This window comes from Monodelphis domestica, chromosome 2 (genome assembly GCF_027887165.1).
Source record: "Monodelphis domestica isolate mMonDom1 chromosome 2, mMonDom1.pri, whole genome shotgun sequence".
NCBI lineage: Eukaryota > Metazoa > Chordata > Mammalia > Didelphimorphia > Didelphidae > Monodelphis > Monodelphis domestica.
Window position 1 is genome coordinate 202,538,226 of NC_077228.1, and position 12,717 is coordinate 202,550,942.

The 12,717-nt window shown below is 44.3% G+C and overlaps 1 protein-coding gene across 2 annotated transcripts in view; it reads left to right on the forward strand.

Moving 5' to 3' along the window:
• The first annotated feature begins 6,389 nt into the window (after positions 1-6,389).
• The window catches only part of ITGA3 (integrin subunit alpha 3), a 44,166-nt gene continuing 37,838 nt past the window's right edge, over positions 6,390-12,717 (forward strand). For both annotated transcript variants that reach the window (XM_056816891.1, XM_056816892.1), the window contains exon 1: positions 6,390-9,243. In XM_056816891.1, the coding sequence (XP_056672869.1) occupies positions 9,038-9,243 (206 nt within the window). In that variant the 5' untranslated portion in view covers positions 6,390-9,037. The remainder of the gene's footprint in view (positions 9,244-12,717) is intronic.

Consider the following 12,717-nt stretch of genomic DNA (forward strand, 5'->3'; position numbering starts at 1 on the left):
AAAGGACTGTTGGAGTCGGAATGCAGGTGAAAATATATGATTTAATACTTGTTTATTTGGGCATATGATTTTGGGGCTTTGGCTTTATAAGATCACTCTGTTACAAAAATGAATAAAATGGAAATGTATTTTGAATGATAATACATGTATAACCCAGTGAAATAGCTTGTCAGGTCTGGGATAGGGGTAGGGGAGAGGGAAGGGAGACAACATGAATCATGTAACTTTGGAAAACTTATGTGTAAATTTATTACTGGAATAAAATAAAGATTAAAAAATGTTTTAAAAAGAGAAGAAAAAATCCATCTTCACAAAATGGAGAACAGGTCCATTCCTGAGATGATCTGATGAGTTTCTTTAAGACACATATAGTGTACAAAAATGGGGAACATGACAACTTCCCTGGTCAGATGACATCTGAGATACAATATTCAAATCTGGATTTCATTGTTCAAGTTATTTTCAGTGGTGACTGAAATTGGAATTTTATTGGCAAATATTCTGGAGTCATTTGCCATTTCCTTCTCTGAATCATTTTTATAGATGAGGAAACGGAGGCAAACATAGTAAAGTGACTTTCCCAAAGATACACAGCTAGTGAGTGTCTGTGGCCAGATTTGAACTCATGATGATGAATCTTTCTGACTCTGAAATGGCACTCTATCCACTGTGCCACCTAGCAGTTATGGATACATTTTAAGAAAGACATTGATAGACTAGAATATAGTCCAGTAGTCCAGAAAAGGGGGAGGCTTGGAGTACATGTCATAGGAAGATCATTGGAAGGAAATGGGGATGTTTAGTCTAGAGAAGATAAGGCTGAGGGTGGGGCAGGCAAGGTCTTCTCTGGATAGCTCTCTTCAAATATTTGAAGGGTTGTCACATGGAAGAGGGATGAGACATGTTCTTCTTGGCCCTAGAGGGAAGAACTAGGAACAATGGGTGGAAGTTATAGAGAAGGCAAATTTAGGCTTGCAGTAAAGAAATGCTTCCCACAAAACTATGCTGTCCAAAAATGGAAATTTAGTCCCTGGCTTTCTTTAAGTTTCATCTAAATTCCATCTTTTAAAAGCTATCTGCATACAGAGAAAGAACTGTGGGAATAGAAACCCAGAAGAAAAACAACTGCTTGATCACATGAGTCAATGGGGATATGATTGGGGATGCAGACTAAATGATCACCCTAGTGCAATTATCAATAATATGGAAATAGGTCTTGATCAACGACACAAGTAAAACCCAGTGGAATTGTGCTTTGGTTATGGGGGGGGGGGGGAGAGGAGGGAAAGAACATGCATCATGTAACCATGGGAAAATATTCTAAATTAATTAAATAAAAATTTTCAATTAAAAAATAAAATAAAATTCCATCTTTTACTTCCCCAATTCCTCTTAATTTTGGTTATTTTTCTGTTTTTATTGTTTCTGTTTTTAATTTTAGTGATTCTCTCTGTTAATTATTTCCTATTTATTTTGTATATATCTTTTTTGCATGTGGTCTCTTTCTCTCTCATTAGATTTTAAGCTCCTTGAGAGCAGGGACTAGCTTTTGTCTCATGCATACACAGCATTTAGCACAGTGCCTGGTACATAGTAGGCACAGGAGCAGCTAGGTAGTGTAGTAGAGTTCTGGACGTGGAGTCAGGAAGGCTTGAGTTCAAATCCATCCTCAGACATTCACTAGCTCTATGACCCTGAGCAGGTCATTTAACTCTTGGCCTCAGTTCCTCATCCGTCAAATGAGCTGGAGAAAGAAATGGCACCTTTGCCAAGAAAGTCCCAAAGGGGGTCACGAAGACTGGAACTTGCCTAAGATGACAAACCAACAACAAAAAAATGTTTATTGATTGATTGAGGGAGGGAGCTAGCGGGTTCCCCTTCACAGGCAGCTTTTAAACAGAGATTAAATGATCACTTGGGGATATTATAGAAGGAATTTTAATGCAGGTGTAAGTTCTACTAGTTGCCTCCTGTGATCTCTTCCAATTTGGAGTGTGTCGTTTTGTTTATGCAGACTCAGCTCATAGTAACGTTTTTTTTGGCTGCTGCATTACAAAGTCTGTGGCTGGAGGCCCTGGGCCCTGGACATTCCTGGCAGCCAACAACATGCATTGGTGATAGCGGTGGCAGGTTAGGACAGCCATCTGTGGCCCAAGAACAGTGGGTAGAGGGGAATGGCCTGGATGTGGATCAAACCCACAGCCTTGGCTTTCAATTAAGCTCCCGTGTCCCATAGAAGAAAGAAAGAAGGGAGGGAAGGAGGGAAAGAAAGAAGATCAAAAGGGCAGTTGAGGGAAGGAAGGAAACCCCCTGTATACCTGCACATGATGGAAAAGCCAGACTCCAGTTGCCCACTCCAGAGATTACCTATCTCGAGAAACCTGAGACAGGAGCCCGGCAGTGGATGAGGGTGGGGAGATGCCAAGGATTCCTTTAGTGAAATAAACCAAATGGAATTTGAAAAAGTCTAACTGCCCCCCCATCCAAATTTCTAAAAAGCAGGTGGTTTGAGGAGAAAATGGCTAAGAACAAACTTTGGCAAAATCTATTTGGGAGAAGGGTATATGTTTGAGAATAGACAAAGAACTGTGAGTACGGGTAGACAAGGTAAGCAGCCTCTCTGGGCATCATAGGAAGAGGGGGTGCAACAAGGAACATTTTTTAAAATTATTTTTATTTAAAAAATTTTTCCATGGTCATATGATTCATGTTCTCTCCTTCCCTTCTTCCTTCCCCACGTCCAGAACTGACAAGCAATTCCACTGGTTTGGTTATACATATATTATCACTCAAAACCCATTTCCACATTATTCACTTTTGTAATAGAAAAATCTTTTAAAATCAAAACCCCAAATCATGTACTCATATAAACAAGTGATAAACCTTATGTTTTCTTCTGTGTTTTTGCTCCCAGAGTCCTTTCTCTGGATGTGGATAGTGTTCTTTCTCATAAGTCCCTCAGAATTGTCCAGGATCATTGCATTGCTGCTAGTAGAGAAGTCCATTACATTTGATTGTCCCACAATATTTCACTTTCTGTGTCCCATGTATTCTCTTTGTTCTGCTCATTTTACTCCATATCAGTTCACATAGGTCTTTCCAGTTCTTAAAGAAATCAATGAGTTCATCATTTCTTATAGCACAATAGTATTTCATCACCATCATATACCACAATTTGTTCAGCCCTTCCCCAATTGAAGGGCATCTCCTCATTTTCCAGGGTTTTTCTTGCCACCACAAAAAGAGCAGCTATATTTTTGTACAAACAGAACCTTTCCCGTTTTTTTTTCTCTTTGGGATATAAACCTAGGAATAGTATTGCTGGATCAAAGGGTATACATTCATTTAAAGCCTTTTAGGCATAATTCCAAATGGCCTTCCAGAATGGTTGGATCATTTCACAACTCCACCAGCAATGCATTAGTGTCTCAATTGTGCCACATCCCCTCCAACATTTATTATTTTCCTTTACTGTCATATTAAAACAAGGAACACTTTAAAGCTTAAACATGCATCTTTGAATGCCAAAAAAGCCCTCTCTCCACAGCCTATAGGCATTATTTTGTGATCAGTCAAGTCTCTACCTGTGGAGCCTAGGGCGAGTTACTTCATCTTTGGACCTTAGTTAATCTGTAAAACTGGAGAGTTTGACATATGGCCTTCAGCCCCAAGTCTATGATCCAAGTCTATGATCCTATAATCCCACATAAGAACCATTCATTACAGTTAATGAACATGGATGCTCACAGCTTTTTCTGAACAATATCCTCTAGGGGGCATGATTTTCCAACCTTACACCAATACAAATTCCTGTTGCCCAGCTCAAGGAGAGGGTCAAGAATTAGCTTAAGAGGCACCCAGGGAACATTCTTATCTCCCCACTCCAGACCAGTCATCATTTTAGCCCATACAGTTAACAAAGCATTTATTAAAGATTTTCCATGTCCTAAAGTGCTGGGCAGACAAAGAAAGTCCTCTAGGAGTTTACATTCTAAAGGAAGAGCTGAGGTAAGGATCCGTGTATTTAATACAAGATATAGATATTAAATGGGAAATAATCTCAGTGAGAAGACTCAAAGGGGGCCAGAGATGAGGCGAGGGAGACCTGAATCTTAAAGAAAGCTAGACAAGGCAGAAAGCAGAAGGGAGAGCATTCTAGGTCCTTGAGGGGGAGCGATTGGATGTTGTAAACAAATCACCCCCATCTCATCTTGTCCCTCAGAATTTCTCAGCTCAGACTCTCAGCTATCCCACTCAGTTCTAGTCCTTAACTCAGTTTATCATGACCTTGAACCTCCTTGATTTGAAATTGATTTTTCTCTTCCTTCCCAACTCCTCAACTCAGTTCTTGCTCCTTCTCCCCAACCCAACTCTCCATTTCCCTTCTTGGAGGAATACTTCCTTATTCCCCCTCCCTGGCCCACAGAGGGAGGTTCATTCCTATACCTTTGTTTACTGGCCCCTTTCTGTGTCCAGGGAGTGTACCCCATCTGCTCTGTGACAGAAGTCCACAAGAGATCATGAGGAGTTTAAGACAGAAGTGAAACAATGGATGGTGGACATCATAAAATTGTTTATGTTTATTCCTGCCCTTTGAAGAGGCAGCAGAAGCAATGGATAAGAGAGAAGTGTCTGCTTTAAGGGACTTGGGACTTCTCTTTATGACTCCTTCTCTTTTCAGTCCCTGCCCCCTTCTCAGCCTTACTCTGCTGCTCTCTCTTCCCATCACCCAATGGAATCTGGGATCTCCCCCACATTCTTTGGCTCTCCTTCCTTTTCCATGACTTCCTAACACTCCTTCTATAAACTAACTTCTCCCATCTAGCTCTCGATCTTTTTCTCCTTGACCACTAACTACTTCTCTGCCCCTACCTCCTCCCTAACTTTAAAACTACTTTTTGCTCCCCTGAAATGGAAAAAAATCCTTATCCTTTTCCTATTTCCCATCCTGGGGATTGGACATACCAGCCATTCCTGTTTGGGATAGCAGGGAACATAGAGCTTGGGGATCTCGAAGCACTTTTCAGATAGGAGTCCCATGTACTGTCCTCAACCCTTTAGTCATGAATGATATCACTTCATGCTGGGATTCTCTCTCTCCTTCACATTTTAATATTACTTCCTATTGTCTGGGATAGCCAGATGGTTAGAGCAAAGAGTACAAAGGGCCAAAAGCTGTGGGTTTAGTCTGTCTAGAACAGGTAGCTTTGTTTCCTGGACATGGTCTGCACTGTGGTCACCATGTCACATGGGGACCTGGGATCGATGCCATAATAATAGACATGTTATAGGGTATTTTAAAGTTCCCAAAGCTCTTTGCATACATTAGCTCATTTGAGTCCCACAATGACCCTATAAGGTGAAAGACCAGGCATCATCCTTCTCATAGGCAGGGGGAACAACAAATGAGATATCTTCAGAATCCTTTTTGGCTATCATTATCTGTGGAGGATGATTGGACAGGAGACCTACACACTTACCTAGGAACCACCATCCAGTGTAAAGGTGGTGCAAGGGAGGTATGCAAAGTATTATTATCCCCACTTTACAGATGAAAAAAATGGAGGCCTCAAGAGCCTAAGTGACTTATTTACCTAGGTTCACCTATGTAATGGGTTTCTGAGACAGTATTCAAACTCAGGTCTTCTTGACTCTCTGTTCCAACCATCTGTTCATTATGCCATGCTTCCAATTTGAATTCTCTCATCCTCCATAAACATTTCTTTGCAATGACATTATAGAAACAAACAACTTGGGGAACCCCCCCCCAACATCCTGATCCATGCAGTGATCAACTACCATGCCAGTAAACCTGTGACAATCCATGGACATTGAGGTAGCACAATGGATGGGCCTGAAGTCAAGAAGACTCCTTTTCCTGAGTTCAAATCTGGTCTCAGGCACTTAGTAGCTGTGTGATCCTGGGCAAGTTCACCCTGTTTGCCTCCATTTCATAATCTGTAAAAAAAGTTGGATAAGGAAATAGTGAACCACTTCAGTATCTGTCAAGAAAACCCCAAAAGGGGTCATAAAGAATTGGAAATGACTGAACCACAACATGGTGATCCCTGTTGTTTCCTTCCTGAAAGAGAGGCAATAAACTCATAGGACAGAATGAGACTTAGTCTTTTGGACTTGGATAATGTAGGGATTTGCTTTGGTTGGATATGCATTATTGTTACAAAGGTTTTGTTTCCAATTTTCTCAATAAGAGGAGGAAAGTGGGAAGGAGAGAGGGGTTTAGTTTTTGAGAAAGAGAGAGAAATAAATAAAGAGAGAGAGAGAGAGAGAGAGAGAGAGAGAGAGAGAGAGAGAGAGAGAGAGAGAGAGGTGAACAGAAGGAAAACCAGAAGGAATCACAGACAAGCAAAACAGCTTTGAATGTTACATGTTGAATTTTTTATTTACTTAAGAAAAGCAAACTCTACATAATAGAGACTCGAAGTTTCATGTACAATCCTCTCCTTCTGTTCCACAAGGAAACATAACATAAAATTAAAAAAAAAAAAGCTTTCTCCAGTCCTCATCATTCTGATCTTCAATTTAGACATAGTTAATTTGGTGTATCTTTCTATTTGATGAAAGTATGCCGGCCTCCTTGCTGTATGCCTTTAAGTGTAGTATTGGTGATGATAATAATACCTAGCATTTATTTGGTGCTTTAAGGCTTATAGAGCACTTTAAAGTTGTTATCTCATTTGATCCTCACAACAGGTAGGAATAATTATTATCCCCATTTTGCAGATGATGATACTAAGGTAGAGAGAGATGAAGTTGATTTGCTGGGTTACACAGCCAGAAACTTATCCTTCCATCTTCTAGAAGCATATCATTCTCTATGAATTAATAATAATAGACAACTAGTATATAGTTGCCTACTATGTGCCAGACACTTCAATAAACACTTTACAATTCTTAACTCATTTGATTCTCACAATAACCCTGGAAGGTAGGTGATATCATTATTTCCATTTTACATGTGAGGAAACTGAAGAAAACAAAGGCTGTGACAACCAGGATCACATAGCTAGTAGGTATCTAAGATCAAATTTGAACTCGGGTCTTTCTAAACTCTCAAGCCTCTATTTGCTCTATTCACTGTAGTTCCTTATGATTGTAAAGGAATGGATAATGACTAGTCTTAACTTATAGTGAGAGAATTTCCATTTGGGAGAAGGGACCAGTTAGGGGGTGTTTTAAAAGAGGTGGTGAAAGATTGAGCATCATCCCTCTTATAGACAGGGGAACAGATGAGAATTTTTCAGTGCCTTTCCAGCTATCATAGTCTGTGGTTGATGATTGGTTAGGAGACCCACCCACCTGCCTGGGAGACACCACCCAGTGTCAACAGTGCTCACCAGGCTCAGCCTCCCCATCCAGTCCTCAAAGGCTTGGCTAAAGGTCAGAACCTACAGGATTCAGAGAAAGTACAGGGTGGGGCTGCCCCTAGATGATAATGGAATATAGGAGGGAGGAGAGTAATGGAATTACTCTTTTCTAAGGGGGGCTCTCCAAGAGAAGGAAAGGGCAAATCAGCTAGGTTGGATCCAGTGCTATTAGGTTAGAGGCAAGCTGTAGGTGGTACTTCTAGGATGATGGTATAAACTGAGGCTTCGAGTTAGATAGATCAAGGCTCAAATTCTTCCAAAGTTACTTGTTAGTTGGGTGATCCTGGGCAAGTCATTTCATCACTGTCTGCTTCAGTTTCTTCATTTGTAAAATGGTATGAGAATGGTACTTACCTCAGAGAACTGTGAGGTTCAAATGAGCTAACATATTTAATATTCTTAAATCTTATCTATTATTATCAAAGGAGGTTGAGGAGCAAGGATTCCAGTGGCCACCCAATTTCCAGCTCATTAGGCAACAGATCACTAATGGGGAAGAGGAAATGTAGATGTGACTCAGTTTCCCCCCAGGTTAATACATGGTGCTTTGAGATCCTGGAAGATGCTTTGTTGGGGCCCTATATGCTGTATCGTTACTAATTAATTATCTCTATCGATGTTCTTATTGCCAATTATCTGATATGTTCTGTCACCCATTCACTCCCAGAAATGAGCAAGCCTTGGGACAACAGTCTGCACACAGCCCCTAGAGAAATGGATGGCTCAGAGACTGTCTGTGACCTTATTATACAGGACAAACAGTCCGGAGACGAGAGAGGCTGGGATCCGAACCAGCCTTAAAGCCGGACATTCCTAGCCCGAGAGGAGAGATAACCCCGAGAGGCCCCAGCCGTCTGCTGACCCTTCCCGGAGGGCGAAGAGCCTGGACTGGATCTCTGCGGCAGAGCCAATAGCCGCAGCCACGGGACACCTTCTCCGCAACCGCGCTGACCTCCCGACCCGCTAGAGCAGGAGCGGGATTTCTGGAGACAGTGGGGTTGGGTCTCTGGGGGGCCCGAACAGGTGTTTAGGGGAAGATTCCGGAGTTGGCGGGGAGGGTTATGAGGGAGGGGCGTCGCTGCCCCTTTAAGAGGTGGCTGCAGAGCCGAGCCCTTCTCCACCCTTTCCCCGGAAGAAAAGCGGAGCCAAGGCCCAGGCTTGCTAGGTGGGGAGGTGCGGAGCTGGGCGTGGGAGAGGCGGGGCTGCGGGACCCCTCCCTCCCTCTCTTCCCTCCCAGCCGCGATCCGGCCCCCGCAGCTGGGAGCCCGGATCGGGTAGCTGGAGCTGGTAGAAGGCGAGGAGAGCGCAGGCAGAGCAAAGCCTTGCTGGGGGGACAAAGTGGCAGGAGGGTATGGCTGAAGACGCAGGGGGCCAAAGGGTCTAGCCGTGCGGGCTTCAGTGACACAGGCCAGAGAGCGGTGGGGGAGAGGGCGTGATACTGACCCGGGCCGGGTAGGAGATCCGGCGAAGACAGGGTGTGAAACTGACCAGGGACACCTGACTGTACCAAGTGGGGCCACCTGACGGGGTTGGCCGAGGGCCGGTCGGCTAATCTGCAGGCGGCCGCGGGGGAAACAGGTGAATCTGACCCCCCACCTCCCCTGCGCCCCCAATATACACCCATTCGCCCCAAAGGGTCGGCTGCAGCCATGGATCCGGGCCGCCGTTCCCCTTGTGCCCAGCGCCTGCCTCTCTGTGCCTTGGCGCTGGCCCTGGCAGCTGCTGGCTGTCGCGTAGCCTCCGCCTTCAACCTGGACACCCGATTCCTGGTGGTGAAGGAGGCCTCGAACCCCGGGAGCCTCTTCGGCTACTCGGTCGCCCTCCACCGGCAGACTGAGCGGCAACAGCGCTACCTGTGAGTGGGGACGGGGGCAAGGGCTGGGGGTGGTGGGAGACCTGGACATCAAAGGGGGACCTCCAACATTCCCCTACCCAGCCCGCTTCCTTTGAGCTTTTAGGATGCCCCTAGGGTTTAAGGATTTACGGGCCCGGGAGGGGATAGCTTTGTTGAGAGAGGATTGAGCGGGGGAAGGGGGGTTCAATGGCGGAATATGCGGTGGGAGGAGAGTAGATAATCCCTAACACGTGCGAGAGCTGCCACAACCTGCCTCTCCCCTCTCGAAAAATTCCCAGTCTTGAGGCACAGGCTGGGGGTGGGGTCCCCTTTGTGCCTGGAGTCCCTGGAGACATGACTTGAAGTGACTGGATTCCTGAACACTGCCCCTCTCTTTTCCCCTAAACCTGGGCACCTAGCCCTTGAAGGGCTCCAGCTTTGAAACCTTATGGCTTGAGCCCCCAGTCGTGGGGAATGGGAAGGCGCCTAAAGGAACGAACAGACTTGTGTCAGGAAGCCCTCAGCTTCTGTTGACGGTCTTCACTGCTCTCTCCACCTTGAACTTACATTCCTGACTGTATTAACCATATCCTCTGCATGCCCAGGGATAATAGAATCCTAAGTTTTAGAACTGAAAGGGACCAAAGTGAGATCTAATTTAACCCCACTCCTTTTACAGAGGGGTAAACTGAGGCCCAGAGAAGGAAAGAATGACTTGTCCAAGGTTACACAAGGGAAGCTATTAATTCTTCATGTGTACATGGAGAAGCTTAATGGCTTACAAAGCAGGTGTCCCTGTTAGAAACCCTGTGAAGAGAGCCTACACAAGGTGTTCTCTCCACTTTACAATGAGGTGAAGTGATTCTCTCCTCCAATCACTCAGTTACTACTGTTGTCTGGATCTGGATTCGAATTCAGATGCTTTGATTCTAAGTCAGAGCTTTTCCCATTGATTCCGGATGAATGGACTGAATTGTTGTTTGTTGAATGTGTTGATTGAGGTCAGAAGAGAAAGTGCTACCTGGACCCAACCTATGTGCGCCCCCTTGAGGTGGGAAGAGGGCAAACCATTCTCATACTTTCCCACCCTCCAAAAGTTGAGGACCCTCCTCCCTTCTCTCCTTCTCCCCAGCATCTTCTCCACATTCCACACATTCATGCTGGATCTTCAGCGCTGAGTGTGTTTGTTTTGGTTTGAAGAGGAAAATGGTATTTTTTCCCTTTCTCTCCTCTCTATTTCTCCCCAACAGCTGCTTTAAAAAGAAAGGGGCAGGAAGGTCAGGAATCTGGAAGGGGAAGGTGACAGCATCCAGCTGTTTGGGTCCCAGGTCCCCTGTTGGATATAGTAGTTGTCTAGATGACCCATTTATTACTGGAGACTAAGTGCTTTGGGATCTATGGTGGGGTACTTGTTATTGTTCAGTTGTTTCTGACTCTTCATGACCCCATTTTGGGTTTTCTTGACAAAGATACTAAAGTGGTTGGCTATTTCCTTCTCTAGCTCATTTGACAGATAAAGAAACTCAGACTGACAGGGTTAAGTGACTTGCCCAGGGTCACTCAGCTAGAAAGTATCTATGTCTAGATTTAAACTCAGGTCTTCCTTACTCTGGACCCAGTATTCCATCTACTATGTCACCTAGTTGCCTCAGATGGGGCATGGGCTGGGCATTTATTTTATCTTATCTTACTTTGGTGGAGGGGGGGTTGGGCAGGAAAACATTGATGAAAGATGAGGGTGATGAGTGTCTCAGAGTGATCACGTTGTCATTAAGGCAAGGGAAGGAAGCAGGTAAGGTTCAACTTTCTCAGAGCTGGGTGACCTTAATGGAGAGATCCTTCAGCCTCTATTCCTGGGAAATAATACGGTGGTTGAAAGTAGTTGGGGAATTACAGCAGAGCACATAGACCCGCCCTGCTTAGTCCTAAACCTATCTCCTGAGAAAATTGGGAAGTGACTAAAGTCCAAATCTTCCTAGCAGCCTTGACCTTTGCCCCTTGGCTGGTAGATCTCTGCTCTGTCCAGAGCTTAATTCTAACTTGGGAAAGGTCAAGTAAGAAATGAGGATTTGGGCCACAGAGTTCTCATCCCTGACTCTTGCCCAGTTTGACTGAAAAATGATAGGGCCATTTTCCCCAGTTTCCCCAGGTACTGTCTTTGGAAATTCCAGATAAAGCTTCTTCCTTGATCTATGGTATAGTAGTGATTCTTCAGCTTGAAGGATGGTTCATTGGTACTTCTCCACTCCTAAGAATTAGGAGACCTAGATCCTTGCCTTGACTGCTAGACCTCAGGAAGATTACTTCCCCTTTTTTCAGTGTCCTTCTGTAAAATGGTCTGAACAGATGAAATGAGCTGTTATCCAATGGAAAGAGCACTGGTTCCTCAGAGGATCTGGGTTCAAATCTTGGCTTTGTTGTGCCACTTTGACCTTAGACAAGTCACTTAACACCCTGGGTCTGTTTCTTCATCTGTAAAATGGAATGCTTTAATTAGATGGCCTCTTTTTTTCCTAGATCTATAATCATTTGATCTCTAAGGTCCCTCCCACTAGGCTCTGACAATCTATAATTCCACATACTTTTCCCTTATTCCCAAAATGTGAATTATCATAATGGCATGAGGGTTGAAGTCCTCTGTGGCAAATGAGCTAAATCTTTAGGTATCTGCGTTTCATCCAACATTTTGCCCCAAATGTCTCCTTCTTTCAAGCTCAGAGATTCTGGGTCTTACTGTGGCATGTGGGTATGATCCTAGACCTACTGAACCTGGAAATTTAGAGGTGTGGGGGGTGTTGTAAGGTGGAGAAATTGCAATTTCTAGCCATTCTGGGTCTCTTGGGAAGTTTTTGGTCTCTTATTCTGCCAGAGACTCCTCAGCAGGGCCAGATGGGCTTGGATAGACAATCAGCTGTGTGTCCAGATGTGAACAACTGCCTGGAAGGACAGCTGTGGGGAAGCTGAAAAATCAAGCTGTGAACTGAAACCTTCTGGCCTGAGGCCTTGAGCTCTTGGGCAGGACATCTAGGTTCCTTTGGGGGAAGGAGAGACCCAAAGACCTAGACGAAACAACATTCCAATCCCTGATGGACAAACTTGAAGTTCAACTAACAAACATTTCTTTAATACCGATATAGTGTGAACCTACTCTGTATAAGGTGTATAGTTCAGTATAGACTGAAAAGACTAGCTTCTTCTCAGACCAGTGTACTGATTTCCCTTTGGGTCTGGGGTCTATCCCCTTAATACTTCCCCAACACCATATATACATGTGACCTAGATTTCCAGGTCCAGTGAGACCCAGAATCTTGAAGCTCAAAAGTCCCTGAAGAGGATATTCTATTCTAGTCAATTATCTTCTTCCTCTAAATATCCTTTTCAGGTGACCTGCTCAAGGCCATATATATATATGTGCCTGAGTCAGGATTCAATCTCATGTCTTCTTGAATCCAAGTAAAACACTTTACCCACTGTGCTGCCCAAGAATATTGAGTT